This window comes from Atractosteus spatula, chromosome 9, assembly GCF_055471065.1.
Source record: "Atractosteus spatula isolate fAtrSpa1 chromosome 9, fAtrSpa1.hap1, whole genome shotgun sequence".
NCBI lineage: Eukaryota > Metazoa > Chordata > Actinopteri > Semionotiformes > Lepisosteidae > Atractosteus > Atractosteus spatula.
This window is the reverse complement of record NC_142714.1, coordinates 39,071,852-39,090,951: the sequence shown is the minus strand read 5'-3', so window position 1 is coordinate 39,090,951 and position 19,100 is coordinate 39,071,852. Positions and strand designations below refer to the sequence as shown.

The window sequence follows — 19,100 nt, the reverse complement described above, 5'->3', positions numbered from 1 at the left end:
GATTTCTCAGGAGGCTGTGCAAATCTGGATGGAAGAGTTTTAAGCCAAAGCTTCAGAGAACTCCCATCTTCCCATGAAATAGTGTCCCCAAAGGCTGGAAATTCTCTGCCATGCCTTGCCTTTAGCTTTTGGTAAATGCTGCAATTTGCAGGGAAACACTAACAAAAAGAGAAGCTTGAATGCTTATAGAGGCTGATTTCATGTCATTAGCACTGGAAGGAGGTTTGTAACATCCAGTTAAAGTTGTTTGATTTCATAGTAAATGGTGAAATACAAAGCAGAGGGCACCATATACATAAAAGTACATTTAAAACCTAGAAACATGAGTCGATTCTGCTACTAAAAGGCTTGTGGGAGTCTGGAATTAGCTATCCCTTCCATGTTGTCCAAGACAATACACTGGTTTCTTTCAAGAAATGGCAGGATGTGCTCCTTGAATCAAGTAAATGCTAACAGCCAAACAGGAGATAATCTGACTGGACACTTCTCACCTTCTCTCCTCTTTCTTACGTTCTTAATGTTCCCAAAGGATAAGAAGGTGCCTCACATATACAGTAGCAGGGGACCAACTTCATCCACCACTGAAGTGTTGCACCTACCTGTGTAGTGTGTGGCAGCTATTCTACACAGTTAGCAGCCCCACTATACAGGTGATCAGGTTTTAAAATGTACCGAACCTGCAAGCAGAATTTTGCAATTGTTATTGAATTTCTTTTGCCAGGTTTATGCCCTGTCCAACACCTTCTATAAATCTTTTTTAAACGTTCTGCTGCTACTATAGTGTTAACAACATCCGCTAAATTTTACCTCCTGCAAACTCAGCATGTTTTCCAACTTTGCCTCTGTTGGTACTATGACCAACAATTCGAAGACTTGCTCTTAACAATGCTCCTTTTTAGATTAAAGGAACCTGCTTTTTTGAAGTTGGATAATTCAAGGCATCAAGGAAGAACACATGACAATTTAATTTATCAGACAATATATCTGTTTTTTCCGGTTAAATGCTGCTGTCAGGAGGACACTCATTTATTTATATTCTATAAGTTAGTGTTCTTTAGTGCAAGACTGTTTAGTGCTTCTAACATGAAGACTCAAAATGCTTCAGAGATCGCATTAGACACTCCAAAATGTAAAAGAAACATAAATGAAATTTTAAATCACGTTTGTAATGAGCCATTATCAATTAGCTGTACAACAAACAAAATATATTGAAATTGCAGGGCTGAATTCAGTTTCTGTGCAACTAGCTATCAAACAACTTTAGAACACAAAAATTTCAGACAGATTACAAAAGAGAGGAGTCCTTTAGGACCATCTAGCACATTCAGTTACTAGCATATAAGGCTCATTCATCCTCCCCTCAAAATAATCAACTTCAACAAGGTTGGGTATATTGTTCCAGACTCCCCGAAATACACCATGTAAAAAATTCACCTCCCCCTTGTTTTCATATTTTGTTCTCTGGTTAAGTGATACACTGTTGACTTTTGAGAAAGCACTGAGTGCTTTCTCAAAAGTCAACAGTGTATCACTTAACCATAATAAGTGATACAATGAGACTAAATAATAATGCTTCATTTGAACATTCGGAATATTTGAATCAGGTCCCCTTGTGAGTCTTATCAGTTCAGGTCTAGGGAGATTTGACCTATCAATGCACAATATTCCCTTTAAGCCCGGGAATGTACCTGGTCACTCTTATTTTAACTGATTCTGGAGCAGAAGTATATTTTTTGTAAGTTATCTATTATCAGCATGGTGACCGAAATTGAACACAATATTCTACATAAGGTTTTACTAGTGCATTGTACAGGTTTAAAGGGGGAACTGCAGTCCCAATTTCTCAGACCACTTATTAAATATTGGTAATAAAATAAATTAATTGATGATAGTTTAGAAATTAAAAATTAAGCACAAACTTTGTGAAAGCACTGTATAGCCCCCATGTTCACAGGAGAGAGCGCCCCTTCCTGCTCACTAGTCATTGGTAATGACTAATGTAATGAGATGTATGAACAAACAAGTTAAGGTTGTGCAGCAGACATTTCACCACAAAAATGTTCCAAAGTGACCTACTTGCAGAGTAAGCTGTATTTGTTGGCAAAACCGTCTCGAAGTCAAGAGCAATATTTGTACTGGATTAAGAGATGACCAATTTCATTGAGAGATGTATTCACGAGCATGCTAGGGCCACTTCACCTCACCAGAAGTTTGGCTGCCTCATTCTGAATCGCAAAATACGGTGCTGCGCACACCTGGAAATTTTGTCTATTTTGTGATGTAAATTGGAAGGTTTACAGGTTAGTCTGTACATTTTACTTTGTGGTTTGAAGTGCACTCTTTCGATTCTTTCTAATATAAAAATAGCATTGCATCTCCCCATTACGTATCCCTTTATATACATTTTTAACTTTTAACTATAACCTATCATTATCATGCGTCCCTACATTCCCTAGAGAAGTGTCAAAATAAATACCAAAGTCTTTTTATAAGTATCTTTTTTAAATTGTGATCTCTAATATCTGATCTTTCAATTCATTGTACTCCTGTTGTTTATCTGGAAGTTGTGTTTTTTTAATCACTCTGTAAAAAGTGCTTCTTTTGTGTAGTTGAATTATTAAATCATTTGGGATACTGTTTTCTTTTCTGTGTGTCAAGTAAGATTATATTCAAAGTGCTGCCTGGAATGTCTACTGATTTTATACACTGTAAATCCCATTTGATGTCTTTTAAACTCTTTCTTCTTCTTACATAGTCTACCTTCCAGAAATCATAAACCTTCTGTCATTACAGTTTCAAAGTATACTTCAAAGCATGTCAAATTATGATCACAGCATTCTAACAGTTCAGCCCTCTCCTCTTTGATTTTAATGGTGTGCATTTATTAAAGTGTTTACAATGACTGTAGGCCAAAAAAGAACCTAAGACCACAAGAACTGTTGCAAACAAGAAGAAGACATTTGGATCATCTTGCTCATTTGTTACTTTAGTAGCACATCTAATATTTTTCCAGCCATTTCCTCTTTTCATAAAATGGCTTTCCTTTTCAGTATAAACAGCAAAGGGTTCTTTTAAAAACCTCTTTGCAATCTATACTGCAATTTACAAAGGTTTATAAAATACATCAGTACTATCAGAGGTTGAAGAGATTGATTGGCATAATTATTATTTAAATGCTTCTATAATTCTTATTTTACAATAAAGTTAATAAACTAAAATTTCATATTAACATCATTAAAAGCAATATTCCTTCACAACAACCTTTCACCTTTTGATTCTGAGGGGCAATTTGATTTGATCTATAAGAAAACGATGAAACCACCATCAATGATTTGGTTAAGTAAGAGTAGGTAAACATGTTAGCGTCAGATTATCATACTGAGCATTATTTGCTCCTTAATATTATTCTGAGACAGGTTTGCACATGGTTTCAGCGAGTTCAGCACTAGCTGCAGTGGTCAGGACAATGTGTGTCATATGAACTCATGAACATTTCCTCATGAAGAGATATTGGGGATAGCAAAGCAGGTGCATTTTGAAAGAGCTTTCTCAAAAAGGCCTGATCTCAATCCAGTCATCATGGCAAGCCATGGTACAGACTAAGTGTACACTGAGCAGAACTAAAGTTTACAGAATAAAATATCTACAAGTGAAAGTGTAGATTTCCTCTGACTAAACAAGGAAAAGTATGGATGCAAACAGCAATGAAAGACACAGGTGTATAATAATGCATTTATTGTTATGTGAAAGGTGACTTCGGCATTATCTTATTCTCTCGAGGGTTTTGTGGTTATTTGGTTTAGCAAATAAAAAAAAGTAAAATATTTTTTCTCCATCTCACAAAATGTGGTGTCCCCAGATCTCTAGGTTACCTGGACTTCTTATTGTAAAGATCTCATACGTGTTGTGGTGCAATGCAGGGAGTGTCTGGTGTGGGGGGGGCGGAGCCCCAGATTAAGGGAGACGCGTTGCCGCGGAAACCACACCTGACGTGAATATGTGAATGAACGGCAGGTGTAGAAGTGGTTTAAAACTAGCCTGAATAGGCCGTGGAAAAAGGGGGAAGGATCTCGCAGGATCGTAGTCTTGCCGTGGCTGTAGTGGAGAGAGGACGAATGCAGAGGCTCTGCGGCGAGAGAGCCGGGCTGAAGTATGACAGTAGCGGGTGTCAGTTATGAGACGCTACTACTTGGGGCGCTGTTAGAAGAGCGTGTCGCTGCGTATGAATGAACAAAGACTTGATAACCCGCTGTAGTAACCCCGTGAGGGGGTGAAGAAGAACGACGATTACAGAGATGACTGAGAGAGGAATAGCCTGCGAGGTGAAGAGTGAAAACGTCAATCTGCGAAGACACTGACCGAAGAAACGGAACGTTATGAGATCATCGAAAGATTTAAAGGGACAGCATCCTGCTAGGGTGTGAGAGCAGGGCTGTCGTGTCCGCTGTAGGAGTGAGTTACGAGTTGACTAAAGAGTTAGTGTGTGTGGACCAGAGTGGGTTGTGTGGTAGAGGGACCCACCTGATGCATGGCGTAATACAGTGGTGGCTAGGCATGATGGGAGGTGCGCTAGCAGCTGTGAGTTCACAACCAAAGGGCAGGAGAGTGAGGTGCCAGAAAGGTTGTGAGTGTGTGTTAGAGAGGTCTCAGCACAGTGTGTAGTGCAAAAGAGACTCGGTGATGTAGTTGGCGTTTGTGTAACCCAACCTGTTGTCCTCTCCCGACACCATCAAGGCTGGAGGTGGGCCTGGGAGTCTGAGACACTGGTTGTGTGTGAAATGGTGTCCTAATGGAGTAGGAGCAAGAGGCTCCGTGTTGGTGTTTGGGAGCAGGAGATTCCTAGCTTGAGGACAATGGGATGAACTTGTGACTCCAAAGGGAAAGGGTCCAGAAGTAAAGGAATATGGAGTTGTGTATCTTGTTACCCCGATGAGGGGCTTAATGTGATCACCGCTCGGAGGAGAGTGTGTGTAAGATAAAGAAAAGGAACCCAAAAGAGTTTATAAAAGGGTGTGACAAGGAAGAATGAGAACCTGACCACACCCAATGTGGCGTCAGCTACTCCCATGGCACCACAGTGTATAGCGCTATCCATCCATTTTCTAACTGCTATATGTAATACAGGATCACAGTGGAGCCGAGCCTAACGGGCAAAAGGCGCAAGACAGGATACACCATGAACAGGACACTGGTCACATCACGCCATGGCCTATTTTCCCAGAAGCCTAATTAACTTAGCCTAATTAAATTACTGGTATGTACCAGTAGGTCTTTGGACTGTAGGAGGAAACCAGAGCACCTGGAGGAAACCCCCCAACATGGGGAGGACATACAAACACCACAAAGATGGCACCCCAGGAACTCCACAGTGGCTCATTGCTTTCTACATATAGTAGGGGACCAATGCAGCCACTTCTACATTAATCTAAAGACATGCATTCTTTATTTATGTGCCTATCAAGTAAAGTACCCTTAATTTTAATTGGACAACTTTCATGGATTGCAACTGGAACAGTTATTTAAGTTCCACATGATGTTTAATATTATCTGTATATAAATAATCGGATGGTACTGAGATACTGCTGTAGGGACACCAATCATTGAATAAAGGCTATTATTTAAAAGAAGGAATAAAGTAAACCTTTCTTTCAGTTTAATAAACTGTAGAATTATCATTAAACACTAATGTAAGATGGTCACTACAAACAAATATGAAAATATACCAAATAAAGCAAATTTATGTAAATAATACATAAGTGGAGTTTAGGGATGTTTTGGCTGATAACAGGTTATCAAATATTAATTTTGGCAATATCACTTTGACTGTTTTGCTCTGGATTGGCAAATCTTTGTCATACATAGTTGATTTGTCTCCTCTGCTTAGACCCATTCCTTTCACTATTTTTTTTTAAAGATGGACACGTCATCTTCAAGCTGCAGTGATGATCTCTCTTCCATATTGTTGCAGGATCCAGAAAACATTGAGCCATCAGCTTTTTATTCCCTTTTATAACTGATGGATACCAAATGACTGTAGCCAACAGTTTCTTAAAGGTTGTGCCAACGAATCAAGACTTGACCAGCAGATTTCTCTTCTCGACTCAAAAATAATTAGTTCAACACAAACTAATTTCTTCTGACACCTAACAGCCACTATACAAATGATTGTTTTACTAATTTCTCTTAAAAACCTGTTAACCTGCACAAAGCCATCTTCACTACAGCGAAGAAGCCTGCCTTAGTGATCTGCATAATTAAACTTCCTTCTTAATTTTAAGATCATGTGATCAAAATGCATTGGAAGGGATGTCACAAAAGTTTTAAAAAAATGAAACTATTGTTAAGCCTTTTTAAAAAGCATGTTCTAAAATATTTTTTCTAGCTGTAAAAATAGTGATTTAAAAACAACCAAAAAAGCACTTAAAAGACATTTGCATTGTCGTTAACTCATCTGCTCTGTTGTCATGTTTTGTAGTGTTCACCCATTTTGTTTATCATGTTAATTTGTGTATCATAAACATGCAATGATGTTCCTATTTTGTATTCAGCACTATTTTCTATTCAGTACTCTTGAGGTAACAATGAATCTTAATGGGCAATATTCTTGATCTTGGGAACAATTTTCCTTATGCAAAGTTTCTGAAGAGATATTGGAAAAACAAATCACTTTCTTGTGACAGGCTATTCCCTCTAAGATCAGGTCAGTAACTTAATGTATTTCCCTTCATTTTGCACTAGGAATCCATGATTCTAAGTTCATCTATTTGATAGTTATGCTGAATCCTGGCAAAATCATATTTTTATAGAATTCATAGAACTAACCCAAATGTGTACGTCTCTCTCGGCTCAGTGACATAAAAATGATGACCACTAGGGGGCACTAATTTAGCAAGGTTTTCCTCAACATACTGTACGACTGACCTCTAAGAAGATAATTACGATCAAATTCACAGGACATGAATGGCCTTTATAGGAGCACATGTAAAACCTGTGGGACACCAGCTTTTGCAGCTTTTTCTATTTATTGTGAAGACTTGAACATTATATATCTTGACTAGTTCCTGCAGTTTTCTTTCTTTCCAATTTTAACATCCTGATTCTATTTTTACTATGATAAAATAATTCTTACTTAATCTGTTGTAAATAAAAATACTACACAAAAATAAAGTAAAAGAAATAGAATGTGTGGAGAAAGTAGGTTTTCAGAATGACCTGTGCTGCAAAGTGCCTCCCTGGCTTCATACACAATATGAATTTTTGAGAAATAAAGATACTGGGTGGTAAGTACTCTAGTAGTGCTTGAACACACATACACCATAACAAAGGTCACCCTTGAAGACTCCTACCAAAAATGGCAGAAGAGATTCCCTTTTTTTAGACCTCTTGAGGTGATGCTAAAAGATGACATGAGCGTTGTCAATAATGACAGAGTCCCCTATCAAAAGAGATCATGCATTTATTATTTACAGTATTAGAGTTTCTTGGTACTCTTTTATCCCACTAGGTCTTTCTATTTTTCCAGATTTTTTCCTAATTTGTTTTCCCCCAAATGTCAGCTTCCCCAACACTCACAACTGCCAGAACCCATCCAAATAATCCTTTCATTTTAATCGAATTTAAAAAGTTATTCCACATAAAAATAAAAAATACTTTGCATGTGCACAAAAAAAAATCATAAAGGATATCCTATATGCTCCGTATGAGTAGATTTTCTGCAGTCCCTTCAGAAGGTAATCTGCAAAAGTGCAAGTAGTTCTACTGCATACTAGGTAGCTTTTTACTAATAATGACCATTTTTTAGGGTTTTCACATGTACAGTTACTATATCATGACTGTGTGGGTGTTTTTGGATGAGACAGAAGGCCAGGCCTTGAATATACAATAGCTGTATGTGTAACAACTGACACCTGCAGCTGGTATAAATACAGGAACAGACGTCCATGTTTTCCTTTCCAGAACATTTGTTATATCCAGTTGGTCACAAAAGGTCAAAGCTGCTGTGGTTAATCTGCCTTCAGCTAACTCTGTCCAGGTCCCTGTCCTCTCATCTATAGGTGTCTAGACCACAGGCTTTGAGGATTTGCTTTTACAATGTCATTGTAGTCCTTGCATGTTCTTCCCTGTGGTCTATTCACTTGTATGCTGGCTATAGAGTACACCTCTGTGGATTGTGGTTTCTTCCATCATTAATACACAGCCCAGCAATGAAAGGCAGGCTTTCACCACCACATTTTCTATACTTTTGATGCATAACATCTCGCAAGTATATGTAAACTGGGTATTTTTTCTTGCTACTTGCTACTTGGCAGATGAATCACAAGCAGTGCTGGTGAAACTATTACAGACATTTCAGGATTATTGATCATGGGTCTCAAACAGTTCCTGGAGTGCCTTGTGTCTCTTGGTTTTTGTCCCAACCTGAGCCATCAATTAAACAATTAACCTAATTATATTCTAAACTAGACACATATAGTATTTTTGCTAAGGTCCTTGACAGTTTATTAAGCAGGAAATTCACTTAATTACATATACAATTACCTATAAATCACTTCAGAGGCATCAAAATGATGTGCTGTAGCTAATGAAATAATTTGACCAACTATGTAGCTGAGAACCCAAATGAACAGACACTAGACCCTCCAGGACTCAGGGATCTGGGTTTGAGACCCCCGTTATTGATCCAAGGATCTCATAGCTAATGAGTTAGCTATAAGTCAGGGCAGTGGTCTTAGTGGTCAAGTTCGTAATCACAAGCAACTTAATTTCAGTTTTCTATTTGGGGCATATTTACAATTTAGCTTTCAAATCTTAAAAGGTCAAATGAGATTTGTCATGGGTATCAACTCTGTACCAGTTACTGAGTTTCAGAAATGCCTCCATTCTCATTAAGGTGAAATGATATGTAGCCAATTGGACCTATTCGTCATAGTTTGATCAAATAATAGATATTTAGTCAGAAATAACAGCCAGCAAGCTGAAGAGAGGTTGCATAAAGTTCTGGGTGCTGAAGTTGTTGAAAATAGTACCTTGAAGTAGGGTTTTCTTGACACGTGGGACTGACCAAAGAAACAATTTAAAAGAAAGTCTAATTAAACAAGTAGGTCAATTGAATTGATAATTAGCACCTAAGATTTAGAGAGAGCTCAGCCAGAGTGTAGACGAACAGTGTTCATCCAGAACCAGAACCACTCAGCAAATGGCTTCCACAGCATGTCAAAATAACATGTTCCATATTCCCACAACACATAGCGTAAAGCACTGCCTTCTGTCCTCAGTTTTAAATGCATTTGATGCATTTTAATTGCTTCCTCTTCTGTCTTCTGATTTATGTTTTACTGTTTATTCTGAAAAAGTTGCCTGTGTTGCCCTTGTCAATGATCCATGTCCATATTCATATCTCAGATATCTCATATCATCAGATCTCATCTGATGATCCACATCCATACAGTATTAAAAACAACAACAACAAGACCTTTGCCGAAAGCCTGACTCCTTTTTCACTCCACAATTAAAGCTGCAAGCAATGAACTGGCCTTAGTAATGTGCTATGTAATACCATCAATGATGGTGGTGGCTTACACCAGAAACTGCTAGAAGATTTGAGAAGGTACAATCCATAGAGACCACACACAGGGTCAGCATGGTTCTTCATTTAAACAGGAGAAATCATTTTGGTGTTTTTTCAGGCTTGTGATGACACCAAACCAGAGCAAACTGGCTGGTGACGAATCGAATGTCTTCTAGGAAGTGAGTCATCAGCAAACAGCAGATCCCTGACCAGGAGTCCGAACATCATGGTAAGAGCTTTCAAGTGCCTCAGGCTGAAAAGCCTCCATCTGTGCAAAACATAACAATACACTGCAATAACAGCATCAGTGAATTTCCTGTAAACTGCCCAATGCATAGCAAATTAACTGATGGGTAGTTTGCTCATATTAAAATTTAGGCCCACTATTTTTCAGACTTCAAGACTTCCTTCCACCTCTGGAACTTCAAAAATCCAATCTGTGGAATACATCATTCAGGATCTTTGGATAATTAATAAGAATACTTCCACTGTGAAGAGATCTCTATATTTCACTTAAAGTGTCATTACCTAAATGATTATTCTCCCTGAGTAGATACAATATAATTTCTCCATACAACCAGTAGAGTTGTAATATACACAAGGACAAGCAAGAATTTATGGGAGACACTGAAGATCTTTAGCCTGAATTGGAGCGAGGCTTTTATGATTGTACAATGGAAATAACCATTCTACAAAAACTTTCAAAAGACGTTTTTTAGAAATTATTTCAACCGCCTTTATTCATCTACATTTAATCTGAATCATGAATACTAATTTTATAAGGTACTCATTATGTATGCACCACAAAACTATTTTTTGTATCTTATAATTCTAACTACCTAATAAATGCTGCGTTCCAATCATGCTTTGATAATGTTAATGTACTTTGCTGTGTATAACTGAAGTCTGAAACCACAGTTCATGGAATCTTTCATACACAGAGTACAAATGTATCACAGCCTTGTCAAAATAACCATTCAAATCAGTGTCAGAATACATAGCCAATGTGTGAAACAGCTGTGTAATTTCACATTATAAAGGGTAAAAAAAGGAAGAGCTATTACCAGAAAAAATTACCAGACTTCTGTTTTTTTCTAAGTTTCCTTAATTTTATGAAATGACTGAAGATATTGAGATCTTCAAAATTTCCTTGACTTCCTTCAGTATGCTCATCACTCAAGTCGCAACTCTGTCACGCTGTTGACTCTGTACAGTATATCCAACTCACAATGAAAAACACTTTAAAAAGAGTATTAAATACAAGAATTATGCAATTTGGTCTATTTCATGTGAAAAAAACATGCAAATGGATTTTCTTGACCGCTCTGTAATGTCCATTTAACTGTGTATGATGAATTTACAGGGGATTTACAGGGGTTGATGGTGAAATGACTTTTAAATACGAACTTTTGAATCCTAATTCCACAGAATCCTTCCTGAGGGTGTACTCCAAGAAGACAGCCCCCCATGCTAAATATTTGATCCTAGCAGTTGATCTTTTCAAAGATGTAGGTCTAATAATCCCTTTTTTAGTAGGCCTCCTCGGTATTCTAACTTCAATTCATTTTGTGTCACCAATGGAAAATACAAGCGTTCACAAACATATTCATTGTTTCTTCTCCATCCCCATCCTTCTCCAAGGCAGAATTCTGAATAACAAAAAGGCTGGAGTACGATCATCGGTTTCTAGGCAATGTGCTTTAAAAGCTATAAATACCAAAAAAGTGCAACATTACAACAGTTCATTACAATTTGGCAGATTAATCATTATTGTATGTGCATAGTGCTATTCAAATAAAAACATGTGAGTTCTTCAGAACTCCCCTGATGAGCATCAGTCAATATAATCTAACTTTGTATAGAATCTATCAAGAAAAAAGCACAAATTGGTAAACACAAAATTTAATTCATAGAAATTGCTTGAATAAAGTGGAATAGTATTCAATAGGCTTGTCAGAAGATGTTCAGAAAATGACCATGAGTTAGACTATGCACCTCAGACTAAATTTTTACATTTTGTGTGCCACTAAATTTTTTTCAGTGACTGAAGCACAAAAAGCCTCAGTGAGTAATGAAAACTTCAAACAGACTGCTGAAGTATGTATTCCTTGCTTTTAGAACTGCTTAACTTTCATTTCCTTCCTCAACATCGGGGCGCAAATATTTGAGTGAAAACTGTTCATTAAAATCAGCCTTTAAAAAGTGTAATATGTACTTCCATGCCAGTCCCTCTCATTTACAAAGATTCTCATAGAGGTCTTTCTCTGACAATGTTTTACTTACAATGCTTTTCCTCAAACTGTTTTGAACTTGATATTGTGGAAACAATTGAGTAAAACTGGGATTTATTTAATGGTTTTCTTTCCCAACTATTAAGAGAGAACAAAGCCTTAAAAAGGCTGTTCTGAGCCGCAATAATATTTTCGGTAATACAGCTTCTAGAAGCTTTGACCCATATTTCACATAGTAGGAGCTCAATCATAATCCCTTTTGAATGATTAAACGTCGATGTTCCCCATTCCAGAGGCCTAACTAGAGCTCTGCATTAAAAATTCATAAAACACCGACTTTTGAACTGAGAAAATGCGTCATTCGTAAGCCTGTGTGTTCTGCTGTTTTTTTGCAATGTTGTTTTACCCCACACACACTGGATCAAGTCTGTACTGGCAGTTAATTTAAAACCTCTTAAAAAAACAGTGGGGGTATGCTGCAAGTTTAAATGAACAAACAAAATATATTTAAAAAAAAAATCTGACAGAAAAATATCAGTGCCATCACCTGCAGCTGTATACATTGTGGTCAAAAAATTAAGAGAATGACAAAAGCCTACACTGGTTCTGCATGTATAGCATGTGCACACTGTGCGGTGCCTGTTTGCTTGTTTTCTCACATTAGAAATAGTGAACAAGTCAGATTTCAAGGTCACGAATAGAAAAAATTATCAACATTTCCACTACCTTTTTGTTTACAATATTGTATTCTAGGAAGCCCTTTACAGGTCTTATGAATACGCAGATGTCTCAATAAATCAAGCACGTCACCACTGAGTGACATCACTAGAATACTTCTCTGTTTACATTGTCTCATTCGAGGGATGGCACTGGTCCATGTTATAGCAGACATTTGACACAAAACCACAATAGTAGTTTTTACACAAACAAAACATTGTTCATGGGTTTCCCCTCTAGGCAAGGAAAGCACCACATGAAGGAAAAAAATGGTTTCTTTCAATTTTTCAGGTGGTAACCGTCAGTTCAACAAATCTATTTAACCACACTTCTACAATCATATCCTCGAATCCACACGTTGATAACACCAGCATCGACAGCTACTCTGCAACTTTTGCTGACCACAGAAAACACAGGAAATGAGATTCTAGGATTGAACTTCTCTCACAAGCATGATACACATGACTTTAGTTTCCCAGACAGAACTGCTTGAAGCAATACTTGAAGTCTTTCCACACTGCAGCCTTTACTGGAATAATTCACAAAAGTGTCATGGAAGACAATAGCATACCTGAAAGCTGACCTGTATGACCAATATAAACATCTTAAAATTTAATAACAATTTGAACTTTAAGAACATGAGTGACAACAATCTGGGTATAATATATACTGTAACAAGCAAAAGAAAGAGCAACAAGCAGAATGGAAGAAACGACATTTAAGATGCTGATAACTAGGCAAATGTCCTGAGTTACACAGCTTGTTTGCAGTTACCCAGAAGGCAGCACTGACCATAAAAAATGTATTACGTGATGAAATATACAACTGACTTTATCACAATAAAACAATTTCCAAACAAGACAATCATGAAAATTATAATACACAAGTTTTACACTTTACTATATTTAAGAAAACCTGGACCAGAAAGTATGTCCTTAAATTATTTTAAACAATAACTAGCCCAATAAAAGACAAATTCCTGTACAGTAAGCCCTTGGTTTAACAGACAGTAGATGTTGTCTGTTAAATCTGAAAAGGGGAATTTTGGCTATAAGATCAGAAATCTGGACCTCCCTCTCAATAAAGGACAAAGTTAATCCAGGCAATAAACTTGGTTATTCTTATGAAATAGGACAAAACAGAAGAAATAAAAATAAAAAAGGACTTGTAAAACACATTTAATGTAAAACATTGTTAAAGTGCATGTACTGAACTGTGAATGCATCATGGTTTGGAATTGTTTGAATAAAAGAGTGTATACAACATGACTTTACAAAAAACACAATTACAGTAATATACACTTAAATGATACATAAACAATTTCAATAAAATACAACAATAATAAAATATTAATAAATAACACCTTTAAATAGGTATAAAAGATTAATATTAATGGAACTCTACAGAGATTGGGCAACTGATATAAGGGTAGGCAAATTGCTTTTATCATTTACTAAAATGCTAACAAATTGTAACCCTTTGTAAAAAGCAGAAATAAAATAAATACCATATAGGTTCGCATTTCAAAACTAACAGTGGTGCACTGTAGGAGAAGGTCAATTGCTTACGACAGGTATTGTTTGTATTCCAAATGCTTCAGTAAATTATTATACATTGTATTTTCAATACATGAAGAGCGCTTTTATATTTATGATATACACAGGAATAGACTGTTGATTGCAATTGTTAAAAAACAAGTCAAAAGATCCAGAATATATGTATACAGTGTATATGTTTCTCATATAATTGTGTGTTTTACGCTGTAAAAACACCATTAGTGGTTTAATGGACATTCAGAAATAACAGACACCGCTTCTCAGTTTAAAGTTTAAAGTCCTTTAAACCAAGGGTTTACTGTATTACAGTTCTACTATTCAGATTTTCTGTATAAAAACAAAAAAGCAACATAGGTTGGAAGCATCACCTAGACTGAGATGTTTAGAGACCAAATGTTGAAAAAGAAAAACACACATGCCCAAAGAATACTTTACCACTCCAGATAACTACACACATTGCAGTGATCTATATTATAATTATCTAATCCAACAAAGTCACATATATTATTGCCCTTGACCAAAAATTGAATGGGGAAGGTATGATTCAGATTTCATCAGATTAATTTTAAAGACTCCCCTTCTATTTACATCCATTCATTTTCTAACCTCATCCCATTCAGCATCATGGGGGAGCTGGAGACTATCCCAGCCACAAGGCAGGATACACCCTGGATGGGACACCAGTCTATCACAGTGCACACACAGACACGCACATACTCACACCAGGGCCACTTTTCTCAGAAGCCAATTAAGCTACCAGTATGTTTTTGGGTTGTGGGATACTCTGCTTGATCTTAGCCAAAAGGCCAAGAAGACGTTTTTGGACTGTGGGAGGAAACCAGAGCACCTGCAGGAAACCCACACAAACACAGGGAGAACATGCAAACTCTATGCAGATAGCACCCCAGGTCCAGAATTAAACCCAGGGCTTCAGCACTGCAAGGTAGAACTGATGCCTATTCACTTACAGATTTTCTTCCCCATATTTCACTTGGTGTGGACACCTTTGGTTTATACTCCAGCCACTCTCCTTTCACTCCCTCACGCCTGTAGAAGACTCTGCAGCTAGAATATTGTATTTTTCCATATTTCTTTTCCAATGAGGAATTAAGCTTACATGAAACAACTTAACATGACTCATACAAACAAGTAATAACCTCTTCCAAATTCAAGTCAAACTCATCTATACAATTCCTTAAATTTCAATGAGAATAGAAACCTCAAGATATTTAATTTATATATATTCATATTATATTTATTAATATAGTTTATGTTTATAAATGTTTTGTCTGTGTATTTTTATTTAAAACCGATGCTTAGACAGCACAGTATTGAAAACAGAAGTTGTTTTATTCCCAATTGTTTTTTTACAGAGTTTTGTTTTGCCATTACTCAATGTTATGTTACGATTTTAGTATAACACTTGTTTGGATTATGTTTTTTAATCACAAGTAAGAAAATAATAAATAACTAGCAATTGCTGTTCCTTTATACTCCATCTATGAAATACATTTTCCACGTGATTAAGTTAACAATAAAAACATCAGCATTATTATGCAGGTTAAGCTATATCTCATGATGTATAAATGTATAAATATCACAGATTATTTTTGTATAATATAGAGAATCCATATGGGATCAGAGTATGACAGATTTCATAGAGAAGCACAAGGAGCACAGCTGTTTCTTGTCATGGTTATAAGTTACTTTCAGAACATAACACTACTTTTCAGAACAATATCACTGCTCGTTTTATCCTGCTACATGCAGGTGTTTGTTTTTCTGAAATATACGGTGTGTATTTTGCATACTCTTTTATTTTTTTATTTGCATACTCCTTTTGCATAGTAGTCTGATCTGGTGCAGGTTTTATTAACCACAAATTAACAGCATGAATTATTATGCATATATTAAATAGCTTTCACAACATACAGTACATGAAAAATAATTCCAAATGATGCCACAAGCATAAAACACTGTATCTAGCATCTGCTAATATATTATTGTCTAGGGCAATGAAGCAGTTGAGAAAAAAAAACTTATTTTCTTTTAGACAGTTTTAAACAACCAATTCGATATATTATATATTATATATTATACAAAGACAAATCATGTATTCTGTGTATTTCAGCGAGTCTGAGTTCTCCTCAGATTTTGCAAGATATTCAGTGGGACTACGCGATGTAGGGACTTTTAAAAGGGATTTTGCACTTTACTGTGCGAAATTCTACACTCTTTTATGATGTTAACGAGCTGCAAAAGAAAATAACTTTGGAGTGTCACTGTAAAGAACTACTCTTTCTCTATGCAAAGTACAAAGCGTGTGTTAAGTCACGTTGTGTAATACTACAATGTGCATTTGAAAAACAGTCACCCTAGTAACAGCTCCTTGTACGTAATTCTGTTAGGTCTCTTTGAAAAGAAGGAAACTAGCTACAGTACGTACGTTTGTCCCGATTGAATTCCTTTACCGGAGACTTGATTTTTCCACTAGTAATTTATTCCAGTCGTTGCGAACGACAGAATGCTGAACAATATCTGAGCCGAGGATTTCACAGTAAATGCCTTGTTCGAATGAATTGCTCCTCGACCTTGGCATCTGTATTTGATTTTAAGTGTGTCGTTTGTTACTTTGTGCATATTCGTAGAAACTGTACGTGGGTATAGTAATCATTCTTTAATTTATTGCCAAGAATTCTAGTTTGTGGTGTCGATTATGATTAGAGGATAATATGAAAGACACGAAAGAATAATTCATGAACAATTTTAGCACGCCAAAGACGCGGTAGAGAGTATAAAATGACAACTACAGTAGTACTTCAAATGTTTATTTTGATATTGAGGCGTCTATTTACAAGCAACCTTGCTACCTGTCAAAAGGGACAGTGCCAGAATTTTAACTTTCCTAGGTGCAGAATTCGCTTACCTGTACCTATCATTACAGGTGCCACTTTTACACTCACCTACTTTAAACTGCGAGGCTTGGTCGTCTGCTTCTTGGTGGTCTTTCACGAGCATCACGTGTAGAATGCCAAACGAGTTCTGAATTCCAAAGATTGACCCATTGCACCAAGTGGCGGCCAGGACCACCAGCCAGCCGAAACCACCTTCTGGAGGCACGAATTCGGTGTTGGGACCTGCGCTTGGTGATGCCGGAGTTTTTTCTTGGCATCCTGTCTCGATCAGCTGTGCGGCATCATGCTTCTCTTTGAGATGCGTCTCCTTTGCACCGGCAGCGTGGTGCTCAGGGTTAGCAATCTGCACTTCGCATTTCGTGGCCTCCGGCTGCGTGTCTGCCACTCTTCCCCCCGTCTTTTCATTTTCACTTGAATCGGGATTCCCATCTGTTACTGTCACCGGCGCATTATTATTACTCTCTGTGCGCATCCTTCATACAATATGAACACTGCTTCAGGAACTGGGGTATCGATTCTGTAAGTAACGAAAGGTAAACTATTTAAAACTCGGTCTTCGCAAAGATACGTCTCCAATCACGAGATAAACATCAGCGAGTCCTTCAAAGCATCCACTTCAAACGGAAAAGTATCTGACGTTTCTAAAATCCAAGTAGTCAATTCAAAGCAGAAACCCATCGATATAAAAAGTGAAGCACAGTTAAGTCAGCGCTGTCTGCGAGAACACTAGTATCTATTTATTTTATCATGTAAAGCTCTTTTGTGTAATTCAGGTGGGTAAATATAAAATATCTCTTCCTGTGTTCTCGATGCAATAAACGATTCCAACGTCTTCTCTACCATCGATAAGAGGAAATCTCTATCCACGCGGATTAAAAATTGTTCAACCTCCCCGATCCCACTGGAACAAATATAATCGCCCCCCTTTACAGCAGTTTAGAGTCAACTCCTCCTTATATCACTTGTTTTCAATATATCATGCATAGTAGCTACTATTTGTTCGCGATGACTTCGATCGGCTGATGAAACATCCGAATACCCAAACAGAAAAACAACCTTCATTCAACAGCCTATGTGCTCCCCCTCTCCCTCCACCTTTAAACTCCAGTAGGCTGTCCCGAAAGAACGAATTACAATCCCGGCAAAACGCTGGATAAAGGAATCAAACACAAGCGCCGCCCTAATCAGCTCGTCACTCACTCCAGTGTTTTGACTAAGGAAACCGAAGTCTGCGCAGCAGCGAGCAGCTTCGAGGATACCGCAAGTGTGAATGAATGACGTGAACATTGTGTGCAGTGAATACCCCATCATCTTCTATTTTTAGCCGTCTTATCACTTTGAAATACACCATCTGCGCAGCAACATCAGGAACATTCTTACATTTCTGCCTTTGGTATGAATTAAGCGCATGCGGAATATAGAATAGTTCGTTCTACTTGCTGCCACGGAATTGTGCCGTTCGCGTGAAAAAGTAGGGCAACACATTTCTTACCAATTTTGCACTGATAGTAGTGCGTTCTCAGAAATCTACCATAAGATAATTCATAGTATAAACTGGATTTTTTTTATTTATGTCGTTTGAGACATTTGAGTTAAGCAAAACTGTAATAATTCATTCCTGAACCTATATAATTCCCCTGTGGCTTTAATTATTGGTAATAGAATTTTTGAGGTCAGACTACTCATTATTGACCTTCGTGGTACTTTTAACAGTTTTTATGAAGCCTGTAGATGCTGCTATTTACAAGGAACTTACTACGAACAACACATTCTAAAGTCGGTTTATGACTAACGCAAAGCTGATATAATAATATAAGACTATAATTGCTGGTATTTGCATTTTTCATAACAAAAGTTCCCAAGGCACTTTTTAGGAGGGGAACCATTTCATCCACCACTGTATTCCTGCACTAACCTGGGTGTTACTCAGCAGCCATTATGTGCCAGAAGCCCCACTATACAGTAGATACGAAAGATACTTTGGGATTAGACAAACTTTCGTCCGAAAAATAAACAAATGCAATCGCGGAATTCCCACACCTGTCAGAATCAGAACAGCTTCTGATTCTGCTGAGGGAGAGGAGAGGAAACCCAATAGATCTGGCAGCCCAGT

The 19,100-nt window shown here is 37.3% G+C and overlaps 1 protein-coding gene across 2 annotated transcripts in view; it reads right to left on the bottom strand.

The window, feature by feature from the left end:
• slc16a2 (solute carrier family 16 member 2) overlaps positions 1-18,095 on the bottom strand; it is a 63,919-nt gene extending 45,824 nt beyond the window's left edge. Inside the window, exons 1-2 of one of the 2 annotated variants that reach the window (XM_088925649.1) lie at positions 18,044-18,095; positions 17,036-17,504 (exon numbers count right to left, since the gene is read on the bottom strand). In XM_088925649.1, the coding sequence (XP_088781775.1) occupies positions 17,036-17,459 (424 nt within the window). In that variant the 5' untranslated portion in view covers positions 17,460-17,504; positions 18,044-18,095. Of the gene's footprint in view, positions 1-17,035 lie in introns of both variants that reach the window. The other variant, XM_088925648.1, reaches the window with a different exon arrangement.
• Positions 18,096-19,100: the final 1,005 nt, after the last annotated feature.